This window comes from Bufo gargarizans, chromosome 7 (genome assembly GCF_014858855.1).
Source record: "Bufo gargarizans isolate SCDJY-AF-19 chromosome 7, ASM1485885v1, whole genome shotgun sequence".
NCBI classification, from domain to species: Eukaryota; Metazoa; Chordata; class Amphibia; order Anura; family Bufonidae; genus Bufo; species Bufo gargarizans.
In genome coordinates this window covers 2,584,436-2,606,320 of record NC_058086.1, presented here as the reverse complement: position 1 = coordinate 2,606,320, position 21,885 = coordinate 2,584,436, and the positions used below count along the sequence as shown (strand labels likewise).

General features: G+C 43.4%; 1 protein-coding gene across 1 annotated transcript in view; it reads right to left on the bottom strand.

Moving 5' to 3' along the window:
- The window catches only part of PMM1 (phosphomannomutase 1), a 54,641-nt gene that overhangs the window by 14,592 nt on the left and 18,164 nt on the right, over positions 1–21,885 (bottom strand). The window contains exons 2-6 of the mRNA XM_044302066.1: positions 15,943–16,060; positions 11,595–11,671; positions 3,316–3,407; positions 2,990–3,089; positions 960–1,035 (exon numbers count right to left, since the gene is read on the bottom strand). Coding sequence (XP_044158001.1) covers positions 960–1,035; positions 2,990–3,089; positions 3,316–3,407; positions 11,595–11,671; positions 15,943–16,060 — 463 coding nt within the window. The remainder of the gene's footprint in view (positions 1–959; positions 1,036–2,989; positions 3,090–3,315; positions 3,408–11,594; positions 11,672–15,942; positions 16,061–21,885) is intronic.

The following is a 21,885-nucleotide window of genomic DNA, read 5'->3' as shown; positions in this document are numbered from 1 at the left end:
TTGTCAGTTTTGCATACTAGAATAGGCATTTTTAACATAGTAGGGGATGTGCAGAACAGGAAATTGTGGAATGCACACAGACTGTATCTGTGTTTTGCAGGTCTGTGATTTGCGGACCACAAAACAGATATGGTCATGTGAATGAGGCCTTAATGTCAGAGTTGGTACCATTTAAAGAGAAAGGGCAGAAGTTTTTTTTTTAAAGAATGGGGAAGAAAGATGATTAACAGAAAAGATTATTAAAATAATCTGAATTATAGAACTAATAGGCTGAAGTTCTAATCTGAAAAAAGAATATAATTTCAGTTCAGTTATATCATTTGACATAGCCTCTGAGGCTCTGCAGGTCTTTAGTGATAATAAACACTATGGCTACCTCACCTGCACATGTTGCGGATTACGCACGTTTTTTCCATGCTGATTCTCAAGCAGAAAAACCACAACATAATACTGTACCAGTAAAGTGTATGGATTAGACACATCTTATGTACGCTTTGCTTTTTCATTCTGTGCATATATGTGTGTAAATATATGTGTGTAAATATATGGGTGTAAATATATGGGCGCAAATATATGGGTGTAAATAAAGGTGCACATTATTTAGTGGGATTGTCTAACCAGAGACAAGCCCTTTCAAAATGCAGCTGATCACCCTTGGTCCTACCAAACAGCTCTTTGCCAGAGGAAGCGGCAGAAAGTGTAAAATTGCATGGAGGATATTCAGGTGACTGGCTATCCATGTAAATCAAGAACAGCTAGAGTTCCTACAGAGCGTTTCCCAATTACGGCAAAGGTTCCTAGCCACCCCATTAATCCATGTACAATGTTTGGTAACGGTTGTAAATATATAATAAAATAACTACCATTAGTTAACAGGTAAAATACAATTACAATAGAAAGGAGAGACAAAATAGAAGTGAATGTGCTGTGTTGCAAAATTAATAAAACATTTACATCACCTTTGGTAAATCGTAAGCCTTTCCCTGCAAATTCTCTCTGTAGAGCAGCCACAAACTTCTCCCGGATTTTTTCTTTCTGCAAACAATGAGTCAGTGATCAGAGACCATGTTGGTTGCCTTGCCCAACGACAGGTTAAACCTGCTTGTAGTTCTATAATCTTCTACTAAAGTGCATATACTCAATTAAAGGGGTATTCTTATCTCATAAAGTGAAAGGATATGCTATCAATTTGTGATTGGCAGGGGAGTAACTTCTTAGACTCTGCACCAATCCTGATAATAACGGGGCCAGCAGCACTGGTTTACAAATTAGACCCCCTCTGATGACAAAGTGATGGTATATCCTGGAAGTATGGCATCAATTCTGAGATGGGAATACCTCTTTAAAGAGGACCTTTCACTAGTTTAAAAACTAAAAACTAACTATATCAGTGGGCAGAGCGGCGCCCAGGGGTCCCCCTGCACTTACTAGTAAGCCTATACTGGGCGAACGGAGCGGCACCCAGACATACTAGTAAGTGCAGGGGGACCCCTGGGCGCCGCTCTGCCCACTGATATAGTTAGTTTTTAGTTTTTAAACTAGTGAAAGGTCCTCTTTAAATATGCACTCTATTCAGCATAAAAATGTAATAGAAGACACCATGTCTATGTACCCAGTGTAATTACCAGGTTCTGAAAAATCCTGGCAGCAAAGGATAAAAATGCCATGTGATAAGATATTTATAACAAAATGTAAAATGCCAGATTTGATCCAGAAATATAAATTTCATATTGCTTCAGGTATAAGCATACTAATAAGCATACGAAAGGTACCCTAAATTAGTGTACTCAGGGCCGTCTTTAATATTGATTGGACCCTGGGCAAAAATTTACTTGGGCCCCCTGGATCCCGCCTTCCCACACCTTAGCAGGCAATCACGCCCTCCACCACAACACACACAAAAAAATCCACACATCTAGTAGAGTCCAGTGAATGACTGTAAATACTTCCAGTTCTGAAGACTCCAGCGGCTCAGGATCAGTGCTCTGGGCTGGAAGTGGGCACCGCTCTGCAGGAAGGAGACCAGGGCTCGGCTCACCCTAGTGTTACAGTGCACCCCAGCACCCCACAGTATGCAGTATAGCACCCTATAGTATACAGCACCACACAGTATACAGTTTAGCACCCCACACTATACAGTACCCCACAGTATATAGTAGAGCAGTATAGCAGCCCACAGTATACAGCACCTCACGGTATACAACAGGTCACTGTATACAGCACCCCAAACTATACACGATACAGCCCCCCACACTATACAGTACAACAGTATAGCACTCCCCCCCACTATACAGGCCCCCACACACTATACAGGCCCCCCACAGTATATAGCCCACCACACAGTATACAGGCCCCCACACAGTATACAGGCCACCCCCCCCCCCCCACAGTATACAGCCCACCACACAATATACAGCCCATTACACAATATATAGCCCACCACACAATATACAGCCCACCACACAGTATACAGCACCCCACTATACAGTAGTTTACAGTATATTAACATAACAGCCCCTGTCACCTTTTTCTGATGTAATCTTTACACAAAAAAAGCTCCACAGTTAACTTCTGCAATACTCAGTAGGACCTGTGATGACCTCATAGCCATGTGACCAGTAATTGCTAGGTTACTGGTCACATGGTAATGATGTCATTAAGGTCCTAGAGCAAAACTCATTAAGGTCCTAGAATTAAGATCATTAACACAGTATGATCATGATGCCTGTGTAGCCGACAGCCTGACACCCGGGGCAGTAGCTAGCAGGGCTCAAGAGGCAGCTGCCTTGGGCCCCCCAGGAGCAACTGGGCCCAGGGCAGCTGCCCCTTTTGCCCCTTGGTAAAGACGGCCCTGAGTGTACTATAATGGATGACAATAATGACTCCTTGTGATATAGAATCAACAGCAGAGGTTAACCTAGGCAGATCCTTAACATTTATCTATTGAATATTTCTGTTAAAAATCCTATTATTTAGATTCATCACCTACTTTATCCACTTCAGAGAATTCAATCCTCTCCTCCTTACTGCAGCTACGGCCAATGGGAGAAATATTCAGCATTCCATTGCGAAATTCAATGAATGTTCCCCTGCAGATCGACAAGCATAATGGTAGAATATAACACATCTGTATTTATATAGCACCAACATACTCTGCAGCGCTTTACAATTCAGAGAGAATGTGGACAAAACAAAATCAGACAGGGTAACAAACTACTTAGCATTTCAAACAAGAGGAGTGAGGACTATGATCACAAGAGCTGACAATCTATGCAGACCTAACGCTTGCTTTGTACAATGGTTGTTCTTAATTACCGTTTCTTGGGCAGCTTGAGCATAGCAATGTAGATGAGACAGAAATTAATGAGATCTTGTAGCAGTTCCTCTCCAAGGTGATTTTGGATGGCCTGAGTAAAAAAAGGTTAGGTCAGAGTGTTATGCACAAACATGCCATATTGCAGTGATATGGTGTATTACTGTCACGGATGGTGTAGCAGAAAACAAGAAGTTACAAATAAGGATCCGACTGGCTTGATCCAAAACTAAGGAACAAAAGGGTAAGCCCCTCCCGGAAAACAACGTAACAGAGCACCCGCCTTCACATTCTTAACCCCAGGGCGGAACGTGACAACAAAATTAAACCTTGAAAAGAACAAAGACCATCTGGCCTGTCTCGGGTTCAGACGCTTTGCTGACTCCAAGTAGGCCAGATTCTTATGGTCGGTAAACACTGTAATAGGGTGTCTGGCTCCCTCTAGCCAATGGCACCATTCCTCAAAAGCTAACTTGATGGCCAACAATTCCCTATCTCCCACATCGTAATTTCTCTCTGCGGAGGAGAGTTTCTTCGAGAAAAAGGCACACGGTCGGCAGGAGAGGGACCCTGAGACAAGACCGCACCCACACCCACCTCAGAAGCGTCCACCTCAACTATGAAGGGCAGAGAGATATCAGGTTGTACCAAGATGGGAGCGGAAGCAAAACTCTCCTTGATACTAGAAAAGGCCTTACGCGCCTCTACCGACCAGGAGGAAAAAATCTACCCCCTTTCTAGTCATATTAGTGAGTGGTTTAACAACAGAGGAATAATTCATAATAAACTTCCTGTAATAATTGGCAAAACCCCAAAAACGCATCAGCGCCTTCTGATTCTCAGGAAGCTCCCACTCACGCACAGCGCGGACCTTCTCAGGGTCCATGTGAAAACCAGAAGAGGAGAGAAGAAACCCCAGAAATTGAATTTCTGGAACCGCAAACACACGTTTTTCCAGTTTAGCGTACAAAATGTCATCTAGATACACTAGTACAAATTTCCCCATTAAATGATAAAAAATGCTGTTCACAAAATGCTTAAAGACGGCTGGAGCATTTATCAAACCAAAAGGCATAACCAAATTCTCAAAATGGCCCTCAGGGGTATTGAAGGCCGTCTTCCATTCGTCTCCTTCTCTTACCCTGACCAGGTTGTATGCCCCTCTTAAATCCAACTTGGAAAAAACTTTAGCCCCAACAATCTGGTTAAACAGGTCTGGGATCAGAGGAAGCGGATAAGGGTCATGATAGGGGTAGGCGATATGGCCTAAAATCTATATTGCAATATAATTTTAAGCATGTGCGATATGCGATATATATTGCGATATATTGTTTTCTATATTGGGGGGGGGGTGTTTAAATTTTATTTTTTATTTTTTTTACTTTTTATTTATTAACTATTGGCCTCCTTAAGGGCTAGAACCCTTGTCATATTCACCCTAATAGAGCTCTATTAGGGTGAACAGGACTTTGCACTCTCCCTGCTGCCCTGTGCATAGTGCACACAACAGCAGGGAGCTGACCATGGCGCCAGCCTCTCATGTGCTCCCCCAGCCTCTTATCTGCCCCCCCAGCCTCTGATCTGCCCCCCCCAGCCTCTGATCTGCCCCCCCAGCCTCTGATCTGCCCCCCAGCCTCTGATCTGCCCCCCCAGCCTCTGATCTGCCCCCCAGCCTCTGATCTGCCCCCCCAGCCTCTGATCTGCCCCCCTTCCCCAGCCTCTGATCTTCTCCCCAGCCTCTGATCTGCCCCCCTTCCCCAGCCTCTGATCTTCTCCCCAGCCTCTGATCTGTCCCCCTTCCCCAGCCTCTGATCTTCTCCCCCAGCCTCTGATCTTCCCCCCTTCCCCAGCCTCTGATCTTCTCCCCCAGCCTCTGATATGTCCCCTCTGGTAACGCAAACCCCCCCTCCCTCCCTCCCCAGTTTTAATCATTGGTGGCAGTGGCCACAGGGTCCCCCTCCTCCCCCCCATCATTGGTGGCAGTTGGCAGTTCCGATCGGAGCCCCAGCAGTGTAATGCTGGGGCTCCGATCGGTTACCATGGCAGCCAGGAGTCAAGCTACTGAAGTCCTGGCTGCCATGGTATGTTAGTGAGCAGAGAGCAGCGCATTATACTCACGTGCGCTGTGGCCGCCGGTCGCTCCTTCTTCTCATAGGTCTGTGCGGCGCATTGCTAATGCTGTAAGCATTAGCAATCCGCCGCACAGACAGAAGAAGGAGCGACCGGCGGCCACAGCGCACGTGAGTATAATGCGCTGCTCTCTGCTCACTAACATACCATGGCAGCCAGGACTTCAGTAGCGTGACTCCTGGCTGCCATGGTAACCGATCGGAGCCCCAGCATTACACTGCTGGGGCTCCGATCGGAACTGCAAACTGCCACCAATGATGGGGGGGGGGGAGGGGGACCCTGTGGGATATGGCCGGCACATTCATTGGTAGCGCAGTGGCCACAGTCCCTCCCCTCCTCCTCCTACTCTGGCCTCGTTGGTCTTCAGCGGCAGCCGCGCACAGTGGGGAGGGAGAGACTCCCTCCTCCTCCCCCCTCCTCCCTCCGCTGTGACGGCCGGCTCAGGAGAAAATGGTGCGCGCGATCATATCGCGGTCCGGCGATATAGGCGATATGGCAAAAATCCATATCGTGGCCCAAATTCATATCGCATATCGCCTATATCGCCCACCCCTAGGTCATGAATTGTGATACTGTTCAGCTCTCTGAAATCCAGACATGGTCTTAAAGAACCATCTTTTTTTTCAACAAAGAAAAAAACTGCGGCAACAGGTGACTTTGAGGGTAGTATGTGTCCCTTTCTCAGGCTTTCAGAGATATAAGCACGCATAGCGACCCTTTCAGGTTGGGAGAGATTATATAAACGAGATTTAGGTAGCTTGGCGCCTGGGATGAGATTAATAGGGCAATCGTACTCCCTGTGAGGGGGAAACTCCTGAACACCACTCTCAGAAAACACATCCGAAAATTCAGAGAGAAAAAATGGTACAGTCTTAGAAACCTCTGAAACAGATGTTGTGAGGCAATTCTCTCTGCAAAAGTCACTCCAACCATTTATTTGCCTCGCTTGCCAATCAATGGTGGGGTTGTTTAGTGAGCCAGGGTAGCCCCAACACTAGAGGAGTAGGCAACCCGCTTAGGACGAACCATGACACATCCTCAACATGAGTATTACTCACAATCAAACGGATATTGTGAACTATGCCCTTTAACGATTTCTGAGAAAGTGGAGTGGAATCAATAGCAAAAACAGGTATATCCTTTCCCAAAGTGCATACCTGGAAACCATGTGTTATAGCAAATTGATTATCGATAAAAATGACAGCTGCTCCACTATCTACAAAAATCTCACAAAAAATGTTCTTGCTCTTTAGCGCCACCCTGGCAGGTAGGACAAAACGGGAACTACAAGCAAACGGAAAACCTTGAATTTCCGCATCAACCTTGCCAATAGTAACAGATGGAACGTTTTTAGAGGATTTTTTTCTTTTTGTTTCTTTATTACTCTCAAAAAACTGCCTGAATCTCCTAGAGGGACAAACATTTGCCAAATGATTTATACCTCCTCAACAGACACAAACCCTCCTCTGAGAGCTGAATCTTCTATTGTCAGAGGCAAGCAAACCCAGCTGCATCGGCTCCTGCTCAGAGGGGATTGAGAGAGACCGAGACCCCTGTGCACTGAATGAGACCGCCGCACTGTCCTTGGACTGAGTATGACAGAAAGGAGTGATCTCTCCTCTCTCTCTAAGACGCCTGTCTATGAACGGCCCGAGACACGGCGGACTCGAAGGAGGTAGGTCTCTCATGAAAGGCAAATGCATCTTTCAATACCTCTGAAAGACCATGGCAAAATTGACTTCGGAGTGCAGCATCATTCCAACCAGTATAGCTGCCCATCTCCGAAATTTTGAACAGTATATCTCTGCGGACTGTTTACCCTGGCATAAAAGACGCAGATTAGATTCAGCCAGAGCAATACGATCTGTATCATCATATATCTGACCCAGGGCTACAAAAAATTAATCCACTGATCGGAGGGGCCGTGCCCCACCGGCAGCGAAAAGGCCCAAGACTGAGCGTTATCCCTTAGCAGTGAGATGATGATCCCCACCCTCTGCTCCTCATCACCAGAGGAATGGGGAAGTAGGTGAAAATGGAGTTTGCAAGCCTCTCTAAAACAAACAAAATTCTCACTACCCCCAGAAAGGGTATCGAGATCTTAGGCTCAGAACAAACTCCATGAACACAAGCAGAACCGGTCACCTGAAACTGATATACAGTTTTACGGAGCTCTGCGACCTCCAGTGAAAGACCCTGCAGGTCCGTAAAGGCTAAAACTGGATCCATGCTTTAAGACGGTTTTGGCGGTTTATAATGTCACAGATGGTGTAACAGAAAACAAGAAGTTACAAATAAGGATCCGACTGGCTTGATCCAAAACTAAGGAACAAAAGGGTGACCCCTATTAAAGCCCTGAAGCTCTCCCTGTCTTCTCAGCCCATACATATATCTCAGTGATAGAAGGTTGCATGTCCACGTACCTAGACTGAATGACACCTGCAAACCCTATAATAGTGAGGGGACACGACCACCAGCTCCCTGCACTTAATACGGGGGGAGTCAGGGTCACCTAGAACCAAGCCAACAGGAAAACAACAAATACAGACATAGACTTATCTGAAAACCCAGCTGTAGCAACTTCTAGCAGAGAACACAATCCAGGATGTAATATAAACCGCAAGGTGAGGCAGTATGGGGAGGAGATATATAGGGAGGCAATCACTGCTAATAGATGACAGCTGGGAGAGGGAGGAGAGATGTCAAAACGAAAGCAAAACAAAAGAAGATCATGCAGGAGGTACTGAAGAACGTCTATCAGAACTTCTCAAAGATCTGGTGGTGACATGGATTCATTGGAGGCCATTTTGGCATCATAAAGATATAAAACAAAAGGGGCCCAGCATGTATGTGGGACCTACACTTCCTGAATTTCATGGTCGCTGTTATGGCACCCAACAGGTGAGTTTAGTGTTAGGACCCGTCTTACAGAGATCAACTTGGCGTGCAGCAGACAGGCTCAAATAATTTTGTACAAAATGTATTTCCTAAGCATCTCTAATTTATTAGCATAGCATTTGCAATACAATATACCTTTGTACTTTATTTGGTTTGTAGAGTGCTGTTTCATTATGTGTTGTTCTGGCAGGCACATAAATGTTATATCAGAGGCACATTCATTAAACTGGGAACCCAAATCAAAAAAGAACGGGCGGCAGTGTTAACTGGCCTCATATCCAGAATACACAATCTAGAACAACTATACAAATCAACACTGAACAAACACCTGGGAGCTGAATTGACACAATTAAGGGAGTAGGTCCGATCTTTATGTATGTCTAAGGCGAAAGCAACCTTAGTTAAATGCTGCAGACACTATTATGAGCACGGGAACAAACCCAGAAGGACCCTAGTGAGGGCGTTGCGTAAGACTAGGATACACTCCTATGTACCATTTCTTGCGGATAGGTCTGGTCAACGAGTAACCTTGCCCCCAAAATATAGCTGAAGCCTTTAGATCGTACTATCACTTTTTATATAACTTACAATCCCTCACGGCTCAGAACTCTGCAGCCCATGTCCAATCTATTTGTACATATCTGTCATATTCGGGCTTAGGCCACCTATCGGCGGAAGCAATCACTGCTCTAGAATCTCCCCTATCTGCAGCTGAATTAACCTTAGTCATCAAGGATTCCCAAACGGGCAAAGCCCCCGGCACGGATGGCCTGCCCTTAACATATTATAAAACCTTCATCAACATTCTGTCTTCACAGTTTCTGACTGCATTTAACTCTTTCACCTCAACTCGCACCTCACCTCCCGATACACTCCGGGCCAACATCACAGTCATTCCCAAGGAAGGAAAGGACCCATCTCAATGTCAAAGCTACCGACCCTCATAAATGTGGATTTAAAACTATTCTCCAAGATTCTAGCTACCCGCTTCATTCTACACATGCAACAACTCATACACTTGATCAGACTGGTTTCATGCCCTTGAGGGAAGCCCAAGACAACACTACTAAGGCTATAAATATGATATACCATGTGATTACATCTAAAATTCCCATGTTTTTTCTTTCTATCGATGCCAACAAAGCGTTTGACAGGGTTGACTGGGCCTTCATGTTTGAAACACTGGGGCATATAGGGTTGGGGAAGGCAATGATGGCCCGCATTCACAACTTATAGTTGAACCCCACATCATCAGTCAAGGTGAATGGCCAGTTTTCAGTGCCTTTCTCGATGATAAATGGTACCAGACAAGGGTTCTCCCTATCCCCCTTGATATTTATTCTTTGTATAGAACCACTACTAGGTCACATAAGAGCTAATCTGGCATAACTGGGATACAGATTCAGGGAATCCAGCATAAAGTAGCCGCATACGCAGATGACCTCCTTTTCTTTCTTACTAGTCCCCGCATATCACTACCAAATCTTTTGAAATAACTTAAATACCATTCAAATTTATCTAATTTTAAGATAAACTTCCAAAAATCGGAAGCACTAAACATTATGCTTCCACCGAGACTATCCATGGAGATGGCGGATAACTTTCCATTTAAATGGACCAGATCCTCACTTAAATACTTAAGTATACAATTAACCCCAAACCTATCCGACCTATACTCAGCAAACTACCCCCCTCCCCTCTTATACAGGCAATAAAAACGGACTTAGACCGCTGGAACAAAGGTATCTTCACCTGGTTTGGACGGATCTCCATTTTCAAAATGAATATCCTCCCCAGAAAATTATATTTCTTACAAACTAAGCCCATACATATTCCCAGATTATTTTTTCATACTTTATTATCCATCCTTACACGCTTTATTAGGGCAGGGAAAACCCCACAAATAGCCGTTTAGTTCTATTCCGACCCAAACTTTATGGAGGTATAAGTTTGCCGGATTTAATTTCCTATCACCGAGCCACACACCTACTTAGAGTAGTAGACTAGTGTCGTCATCAGTTGACTATATAATGGATAACAGTAGAGCAATCCTTTTTACCTACTCCGCTGGCCACAACCCCCTGGTTGAGATACCAAATACCATTGGCGGCACGCACTCACCCCACCATAGGACTGACACTTCTGTCAGTTTCATCTATCCTTGAACTACCAGACATTTCTCCGTCTCCCTCACCGATGTTCCCGATTTGGGTAACTCCATGTTCCCTCTGGGGTTAGAGCAAGGTTCATTCCGGAGGCTGATGAAGGCCAATAGGTGTAGAGCACATCACTTTATTACATCCAACTCCTGGCCCCTTTCGCAGTCACTCACTGACACCTCAGACCCATTAGGTCTGTCGAGTTGGCTATCCCAACAACTACAACACTTTTTCGCATTGCTACCTCCAGTCGCTACGTACAAAAGAGACAGAACTGATTTTAAACAAATCTGTGAGGCGAGGGGGATAATTAGACATGCACTGTCTCAACTATATGGCCTACTCATCTCACCATCTAACCAACCTACTCCTTCCTACAAACTCAATTGGAAAAGAGACCAGGGTTTTAGCTTTTCACTGGAACAGAAAGAATGTATGTACACATTTACACATAGGACCTCCATAGCCAGCAATATCCAGGAAACAGGGTTTAAGGTCCTCTCCAGATGGTACAGAGTACCTTCCAAGCTGCATTCCCTTTTCCCTACAGTTTCCCCACTATGTTGGCGCTGCAGGAGAACTAGAAGGTTTGTTTTTTGGGAGTGTCTGGTGCTAGCCGACTTTTGGAGTGAGGTATGGCGCATCATGTCTAAATTTACCTGTTATGCTCTTTCTAAGACACCTGCATTCTTTCTGCTCCATCATAGCGAGATCCCTGTATCTATATACAAGAGGTCGATGACAGCATCTTTGAGAGGTACAGATACTAAATTCTATAGAACATGGTGACACTGGATCACATTTCAAAGCTCCCAGGAATTTAAACTGTTGTTGACAACATATACATTATATTTTTGGTTACTGTATAACATAATGGAAAACCTAAATAAAGAATTTATAAAAAGAAAACTAAGATTCCGACGTAAAAAAAAAATTGTAATATAGATAATACATTCAGACTTCTCACACCTACATGAGATGATCTGGATGGAGATGTGGAGGGACTCAGATAAATTGTATGCAGACACATATGTAAATTTCACCATTCTGGATAATGCCAGTAATACTTAAAATAATTTATGTTATAATCTTACCTGTCTCGATAGGAGCTGGCCATCTTTGTATTGAACAGTCCCATTCTCAGCAAATACGTAATCAAATTTATGAATTACTACATGGGGAGACACAAGATGCAAATAATCAGTAATGATGCGTGAGTTCGTTAGAAACCTTGTGTATACATGGACAATGCATGGTGTTTGAATCCTTTACTGTATCTAGGATTATTTTGAACATCATTCATAGTTTATATATAGATAATGGTTCAAGTAACATTGCAAATACTTGAATTATCTTGCGCCAGTCGGCATTACAGACTGTGCTAAACTCCAGAGCTACATTCATAATTCTGCTGATAGTTACTGGAGATAGGCAGTAAGCTTGTTGACAGACACTTCTAGCTTAGCTGATTACTGGTGTAAAGGTGACACGGAATTCAAATCATCAGAATAAACTTGGAGACAACAAGGGATAATGGGAAATATCAGACTTGTAAATGAAGCTTTGGACAGTTTGTAACTCAGAATCAGTGGAAGATATGTAAGACATAGTGTCGAAGTGGTTTTATCCGGATCAGGATATTGATTGCTTTTCCTGTGGATAGGCTATCTATATCAGGTTGGTGGGGGTCCAACTCTCGACACCCCATTCGAGGTTGCAGCACTCTGACCATCTATCTACAGGCTGTACAGAACTAAGCTGCAGTTCTCTGCACCACAACTCCTCTACCTCACTAATTCTCTGCATCCCCACTACTAAGCAGACTAAGGCCCCATTCACAAGACCTTATTTTTGGTCCACATCCGATCTGCATATTTTTACGGATTGGATGCGGACCCATCCATAGGATGGCACAAACTTGGTGACATGCTCCCTTTTAGGCTACTTTCACACTAGCGTTCGATCGGATCCGTTCTGAACGGATCCGATCATATTAATGCAGACGGAGGCTCCGTTCAGTACGGATCCGTCTGCATTAATAACTTAGAAAAAATTCTAAGTGTGAAAGTAGCCTGAGCGGATCCGTTCAGACTTTCAATGTAAAGTCAATGGGGGACGGATCCGCTTGAAGATTGAACCATATGGTGACATCTTCAAGCAGATCCGTTCCCATTGACTTACATTGTAAGTCTGAACGGATCCGCTCGCCTCCGCACGGCCAGGCGGACAGCTGAACGCTGCAAGCAGCGTTCAGCTGTCCGCCTGTCCGTGCGGAGGCGAGCGGAGGCTGAACGCCGCCAGACTGATGCAGTCTGAGCGGATCCGCTCCATTCAGACTGCATCAGGGCTGGACGGAGGCGTTCGGGTCCGCTCGTGAGCTCCTTCAAACGGAGCTCACGAACGGACCTATGAACGCTAGTGTGAAAGTAGCCTAAGCGATACTCCAGTTATGTATTTTCCTCTTTATTATACACCCCTTATTTCTGTACATGGTAAGTTATACACACTAAGTGTATGGTCATACATGGGCAATCTTACATCTGAATGGGCAATACATGGTCATACATGGGCAATCTTACATTTGAATGGGGTTGTTTCTGGGCGGTTGTGCATTTGTAGATGGAATTCTGCAAACCCAATTCAGATTAATGATTATTCAAGTGCAGCAGAAATACCTTCAACAAAGCATGCTATGTGACTGTATGTAAGTAGTCACGACCATTAGCATGGATAATGACTGTAGAACACTTTTGGACCAAAGTATAACGCTGGCCATACATGAGATAGCTTGGCTTGCCCAAACATGTATATGTAGTGAATGGGAGAGGGGGAGAGCCACTGTCAGAGAAGATATCTCCCAACTAACAAAAACTCAGGCAGATATCCAATCCTAATCTCCCCTGACATGAGCCATAGTGGGAACAGTCGGGAGGCCAATACACAATAGATGGCAATAGATGGTCAGCTGTACCCGCGAAAGTCATTAGGTTCAGCCAATACACATCTAATCTGTATGGCCAGCTTTAGGCTAGTTTCAGACAAGCATGTTCATTTCAGGAAATACTGCATGCTCCTTGTGTCAGACTCAGAGTTATTTCCCAGCATGAACACTGCTCCTCTGTAGTGAACTTTTAACATTATAATGACTTATGATGTTGTGAATTCCAGTCTCACGGCTGATCCACTAAACTGTTACTACATAATATGGTGACTACAGTTCAGTAGATCAGCTGTGAGACTGAAATTCACAACATCCTATATTATTTTATAATGTAATGAGTTCACTTCACAGGAGCAGCGTTCAAGCCGGGAAATACCTTTCACACACAGAGAGTGTCTTCCGGGAATGAATACACTCGTCAGAAACTAGCCTTAGGGTACTTTCACACTTGCGTTTTTGGATTCCGGCAGGCAATTCTGTCTCCGGCACTGCCTGCCGGATCCGGAAATCCGTATGCAAACGGATAGCATTTGTAGACTGATCCAGATGCGGATCCGTCTCACAAATGCATTGCAATACTGAATCAGTCTCTCCGGTGTCATCCGGAAAAACGTTTTTCCGGAACACTTGGTGCCGGATGCACTAATGCATTTAAATGGAAAATAATGCCGGATTCAGAAATTCTGGCAAGTATTCCGGAATTTTGGACTGAGAAAATGCCGCAACATGCGACTGAGAAAATACCGTAAGAGTGACTAATACCGTAAGAGTGACTAAACTGAAGACATCCTGATGCATACTAAACGCTCTCTATTCAGAATGCATTAGGATAAAAATGATCTTTTTTTTTTCCGGTATTGAGCCCCTAGGGCGGAACTCAATACCGGAAAACTTTAACGCTAGTGTGAAAGTACCCTTAATTGGTGAAATTCGGAAACATACAGTATCTCACAAAAGTGAGTCCAACTCTCACATTTTGGAAAATATTTTATTATATCTTTTCATGGGACAACACTGAAGATATGACACTTTGATACAATGTAAAGTAGTCAGTGTACAGCTTGTATAAATGGTGTGCCCTCAAAATAACTCAACACACAGCCGCTAATGTCTAAACTGCTGGCAACAAAAGTGAGTACACCCCTAAGTGAAAATGGCCAAATTGTGCCCAATTAGCTATTTTCCCTCCCCAGTGTCATGTGACTTATTAGTGTTACAAGGTCTTAGGTGTGAATGAGAAGCAGGTATGTTAAATTTGGTGTTATCGCTCTCACACTCTCATACTGGTCACTGGAAGTTCAGCATGGCATCTCATAGAAAAGAACTCTCTGAGCATCTGGAAAAAAGAATTAAAAAACAGCATATTCCAAATTGTCAATCCTACTGTGAGTGCTGCAGGTTTCGGGTGTGGTGAGTCCTGTTCACACCAAGTTTCAATTTCCAAAGTAAAATAGAAACCGTGCTATTCCCAACAAATGCAAGTCCGACAACTCCAGAAGATGTCGATACTCCACAATGCAACCAATCAGTCGTAACCAGCGCATCAAATTATACTTCCACCCGTCACGCCTGTAAGTTGTTAGATAGAGGAGCAAGGGATAGAGAAGCACCGCAGTAGATTTTCTAAAGATACATGAAAGATACAAACATATCAAGTTTTTAGACCGGTCTCCCATCTAGCGCCCGACCCAGGTTTTATCTTCGGTTCGTCAGGGCACGCCCCTTCTAAAGATGATGCACAAGAAAGCCCGCAAACAGTTTGCTGAAGACAAGAAGACTACGTACATAGATTACTGGAACCATGTCCTGTGGTCTGATGAGAACAAGATACATTTATTTGTATTGAGGGAACCATGAATGCCAATATGTACTGTGACATACTGAAGCAGAGCATAATCCCCTCCCTTCAGAACCTGGGCCGCAGAGTAGTATTCCAACATGATAACAAACCAAAACACACCTCCAAGATGACCACTGCTTTTGCTAAAGAATCTGAGAGTAAAGGTGCTGGACTGGCCAAGCATGTCTCCAGACCTAAACCCTACTGAGCATCTGTTGGGCATCCTCAAAGAGAAGGTGGAAGAGCGCAAGGTCTCTACCATCCACCAGCTCCGTGATGTTGTCATGGAGAAGTGGAAGAGGATTCCAGTAGCCACCTGTGAAGCTCTAGTGAACTCCATGCCCAAGAGAGTTAAGGCAGTGCTGGAAACTAATGGTGGCCACACAAAATATTGACACTTTGGGCACAATTTGGGCATTTTCACTGAGGGGTGTACTCACTTTTGTTGCCAGCAGTTTAAACATTAATAGCTGTGTGTTGAGTTATTTTAAGGGCACACCAAATTTACATTGTTATACAAGCTGTACACTGACTACTTTCCATTGTATCAAAGTGTCCTATTTTCAGTGAAAATATATAATAATATATTTGCAAAAATGTGAGATACTATTGGTCAGGGATGCAACAATTGTCTGTTTTTTAGCTATAATGTTTGCATTACCCTCATCTCCATCTCCAAGCTGCTCTGCAATCTTTGAATAATCGGATCCACCCACCACACCAATCTTTACCCTCTGCCGGAGCTCCTGTAAAAACAGATCCACCTCAGGGTCCACTTTCTGTTAGAGAAAAGAAATCAATATTTTGTAAATGTTATCCCTTATAGTCCCAAAAAAGCAGTTATAAATAAGAATTCAATATTTAGTCCCTTTCTGATACAGATAATTATTCAATATTTTCCTGATATATCTTCTTGGATAAATAAGAAAACCTTAAGAAGGAGATTTTGATAATGCCAGCACTTCAATAATGGATGAGCCAAGCTGAAGACAGAATGTATTTGTCAAAGTGATACAAATAGTATTTCAGAAGATGCAAAGTGTAAGTCCACAAGTAGCTGACTTTTTCCACTGCAAATTTGCTGAAAATCTACTACTACATGCAAATATGCATGTACCAGCGTATATTCACATGTACTGTTTTATCCTTAATAGAACTTCAAAAATGTTTGTATAAAATTACACACACAAAAAAAAAAAATGTAAATACACATGTAAAAAATGTCATAAAACACTCCAAGAAAATCTCCAAGAAAAAAGAACACTGGGGCAAATTTACAAACTCTGTAAATGGCTTAAACTTTGACAGGCTGTCTAGACCTGATTTAATACAGTGCCACAGGCTGGATAATAAGGGTATGGCTACATGGCATATGTCGCGTGACACAAAAGGGTATGGGTACGGCTACAGGGAAACATGTTGAGTAACAGCTGCGGAGTGACAGTTGCAAAAAAAAATCCAACTTCAAGTTTTTTGCGACTGTCAGTACACAGTCGCACAATGTCAGTACATGAACTGTCACGATGTAGCCGTACCCTATATGTGACGCAGGGATAGACACTTTTTGCTGACTCTAAACCAACTCCCCATTAGGATAAACTTCAGTACTCCAGAAGCTTGCAAATCCATGATATATTTATTGTGCTTATTTTCAAGACAAAACAGCGAGTGCGACACTTTGGTCACGAAATGACCTTTCTCAAACACTACAAATAAGTAAAGTACAAAGAGTTAACATATGTATCTTTACAGTCTCATAAGTCAGATATAAATATGTATCTAATAGAAAAAGGGACAACATATATTGAATATAGTTATAGAGGCCAGTATTTTTTTCTGATATAATGCCAGAAGAGGCTTATGGACAATGCAAAATTCAGTATAAAGAATAGTATATACAAAGATATACTAACAGACCTCCACACTGGACAAGCAAAGGATAGGTGAATGCGAGGTTTCAAAATTAGAAGTTTCATAATAAAAAGTAAATCTATAAATCTAATATAAAAAGAAGATAGTAAATCCCTGTGAAATATAATGAGGTTGTATCAATGGCGGTACATAAAGTACTACATATGTACCAATTGCCACTGGTGATATACTGGCCTACACTACTAAATACATGAAAATAGAGGCAGCACTCTAAAGTAAAGTGAAATAGTGCACTAGTTTATTCACCCCACACAACGTTTCAAGCCAGCACAATGAGGTCTTTGCCTACATAACTATATTCAGGATATGTTGTCTCAGTTCCGCTTTTGTATTAGATACAAATTCATATCTGACTTATGAGACTATAAAGGTACACATGTTAACTCTTTGTTGTTTACTTATTTGTAGTGCTTGAGAAATGTCATTTATGCTGTTTTGCCTTGAAAAAAAGCACCATGAACTTATCATGGATTTGCAAGATCCTGGAGTACTAAAGTACTGAAGTTGTTGTGACATAAGGGGAGCAGGTCACTGCTGCAGCCAATCACATGTCCCCCCATCCACATATGTTGATTTCAGCAGTGTAGGAAAGAAAGAGCCAGCCCAGGAGCAACATAGACCGAACCCAGCAGCCGTGCCCAGGTTGGTATGATCACCACCGCAGGTTGGTCACTCTGGTCTGTATTAGTCTTGGATAGCCCTTTTATTGTATACTATTGGGCTGGGAATCCTACTTACAGTACCCAACAGAACACAGAGTGCCACAAAACCTATTACACTTCTATACTAACTATCAGTTGGCTTACCTTGTTATAAAATCTTACACCAGAAGTGTGGCACAAAACGGTGCATCTTAGGCCATGCCTCCTTTCCAATGAAGCCCTGCCCCTTAAAACAAAGCCCCACCCCTTTTTATGGAGTGGAAAAAAAGTGGAGAAACCCTAGTTGCTCCAAATTGCCCCACTTTTTAAGCAGATCCTAGGTACAGACACATTAGTAAACCTGGGCCATTGTGTAAAGCAATACACAATTTTTTTTGAATTTTCGCATTTTTACACCACTCATTCCAGTTTTCAAATGTACGTGGAAAAGTTGGTATGCTTGTCTATGTTAATAAGTTTCACTCCAGATTTATGACTGGGGCTTCTTAAAAATTCACAAAAAAAAGTCCCAAAGCCACCTCAGCAGGGGAGTGGTGCAGAAAACTGGTGTAGCATTTCTGGATAAAAGTGTTAGGTTTAAAGATAAATTTGATACAAAATACACCAAAGCAGACTGAAGGAAAACTAGTACCCTAAATTCTCCCCTATGTGCCTCAATAGTAACAAACAGCAAACACATCGGCCCAGATTTACTCATCCTGAAGATGGAGCAAGCTTAGATAGGCAGTCTAGGCCTGCACCAGATTTATCACAATGGCTCAGGCTGGATGATAAATCCGGTGAGGAATAGACACTTTTCACTGACTCTTACTTTTAGACCAATTTTTACACCAGAATTGCACTGAAAGTTTGGCGCAAAATGGCCCATTTTAGACCCCACCGCCTCTTGTGAAGTTCCACTCACTTTCTGTTAAGCCCCACTTCAAAACCCTAGATGCGCCAAATTGCGCCACTTTTTTTAGACAGATTAGCAAACCTGGGCCATTTTGTGTAGTGTATTCCTGCAGTATTGCAGTCATATACTTTCTTTCATGTGTTCCTGTATGTTATATGACATGACCACTCCTTCGCAAGATGATCCTAGGTTGATACCAAGGTTCTGCACTTAGACGTAGAGTTCAGGCTTGTAAACAGTTAACTGCTCATTTGCATATGGATTAAAAGTACATTGTCTCCTGATTAAAGCAGCGGATCACTAAGTGAGAGGTATCATTGCATTCAGCTAAGCTAGCCTTGCAAATCATTGGGGGTCATTTATGAAAAAAATTTACGCCAGGTTTTGGTGTTAAAAATAGTCGGAAACCCCTTTGTTGCAACTTTTTTTTTTTACTCCCACGCAACAATATTTTGTCACACTGGCTTTTTATGCCATCCTTGCTGATTGGGAGTGGCGAGGGTGTGGTGGGGGCCAGTCCGGGCCCTGACTTTGTAACACCCCAGAGTTGTGTTACGAAGCTCTTTTACACCGCTACAACCTGTTAAGAGCATCTACATTGTCATCTTGTGTAATTTTTATATACTATTCTCACAAATGTGCATTATGAGGCTACTTTCACATTTGCGTTCGGGGCTCCGCTTGTGAGTTCCGTTTAAAGGCTCTCACAAGCGGCCCCGAACGGATCCGTCCAGCCCTAATGCATTCTGAGTGGATGCGGATCCGCTCAGAATGCATCACTATGGCTCCGTCTGTCCTCCGCTCCGCTCAGCAGGCGGACACCTGAACTTGCAGCGTTCGTGTGTCCGCCTGGCCGTGCGGAGGCAAACGGATCCGTCCAGACTTGCAATGTACAGTACAGACCAAAAGTTTGGACACACCTTCTCATTCAAAGAGTTTTCTTTATTTTCATGACAATGAAAATTGTAGATTCACACTGAAGGCATCAAAACTATGAATTAACACATGTGGAATTATATACTTATAAAAAAAGTATGAAACAACTAAAAAAAATTGTCATATTCTAGGTTCTTCAAAGTAGCCACCTTTTGCTTTGATTACTGCTTTGCACACTCTTGGCATTCTCTTGATGAGCTTCAAGAGGTAGTCACCTGAAATGGTTTTCACTTTACAGGTGTGCCCTGTCAGGTTTAATAAGTGGGATTTCTTGCCTTATAAATTGAATTGGGACCATCAGTTGCGTTGTGGAGAAGTCACGTGGATACACAGCTGATAGTCCTACTGAATAGACTGTTAGAATTTGTATTATGGCAAGAAAAAAACAGCTAAGTAAAGAAAAACGAGTGGCCATCATTACTTTAAGAAATGAAGGTCAGTCAGTCCGAAAAATTGGGAAAACATTGAAAGTGTTCCCAAGTGCAGTCACAAAAACCATCAAGCGCTACAAAGAAACTGGCTCACATGCGGACCACCCCAGGAAAGGAAGACCAAGAGCCACCTCTGCTGCGGAGGATAAGTTCATCCGTGTCACCAGCCTCAGAAATCGCAGGTTAACAGCAGCTCAGATTAGAGACCAGGTCAATTCCACACAGAGTTCTAGCAGCAGACACATCTCTAGAACAACTGTTAAGAGGAGACTGTGTGAATCAGGCCTTCATGGTAGAATATCTGCTAGGAAACCACTGCTAAGGATAGACAACAAGCAGAAGAGACTTGTTTGGGCTAAAGAACACAAGGAATGGACATTAGACCAGTGAAAATCTGTGCTTTGGTCTGATGAGTCCAAATTTGAGATCTTTGGTTCCAACCACTGTGTCTTTGTGCGACGCAGAAAAGGTGAACGGATGGACTCTACATGCCTGGTTCCCACCGTGAAGCATGGAGGAGGAGGTGTGATGGTGTGGGGGTGCTTTGCTGGTGACACTGTTGGGGATTTATTCAAAATTTAAGGCATACTGAACCAGCATGGCTACCACAGCATCTTGCAGTGGCATGCTATTTCATCCGGTTTGCGTTTAGTTGGACCATTGTTTATTTTTCAACAGGACAATGACCCCAAACACACCTCCAGGCTGTATAAGGGCTATTTGACCATGAAGGAGAGTGATGGGGTCCTGCGCCAGATGACCTGGCCTCCACAGTCACCGGACCTGAACCCAATCGAGATAGTTTGGGGTGAGCTGGACCGCAGAGTGAAGGCAAAAGGGCCAACAAGTGCTAAGCATCTCTGGGAACTCCTTCAAGACTGTTGGAAGACCATTTCAGGTGCCTACCTCTTGAAGCTCATCAAGAGAATGCCATAAGTGTGCAAAGCAGTAATCAAAGCAAAAGGTGGCTACTTTGAAGAACCTAGAATATGACATATTTTTTTAGTTGTTTCATACTTTTTTTGATAAGTATATAATTCCACATGTGTTAATTCATAGTTTTGATGCCTTCAGTGTGAATCCACAATTTTCATAGTCATGAAAATAAAGAAAACTCTTTGAATGAGAAGGTGTGTCCAAACTTTTGGTCTGTACTGTAAGTCAATGGGGGCGGATCCGTTTGAAGTTGACACAATATGGCTCAATTTTCAAACTGATCCGTCCCCCATTGACTTTCAATGTAAAGTCTGGACGGATCCGTCTGCAGCTACTTTCACACTTAGAATTTTTTTTTACAATATAATGCAGATGGATCCGTTCTGAACGGATCCATCATCTGCATTATATGAGCGGATCCGTCTCAGACGGAGCCACTCTGAACGCAAATGTAAAAGTAGACTAAGCATTGTAAATGTATATTGCTGTAATTTCCATGTGCACCATCAGGTGGCAGCAATGTTAGCAGGGACTTAGCTACAGTTTAGTGTTTCTGAACTGGAATAGTACATTCCAGTTCAGCTCCCCCTTCTTTTAGCAGAAATGGGCTGCGCCCATATCCTGCCTCATGGGTGGGGAAGGAAGTTAAGTTAGTGTGCCAGCCACCCCGGCTAGGGGAAGGCTGTGCGTGTAGGAGCTCCCAGATATAGGGATCTAAGCCAGGATCTTGTCTCGGCTGAGACATTGATCATCATCCCCAGCCTGGGCCTTGCAGCCTCAGCTGGAAGAAAGAAAGCAGCCACCTCCAGTTA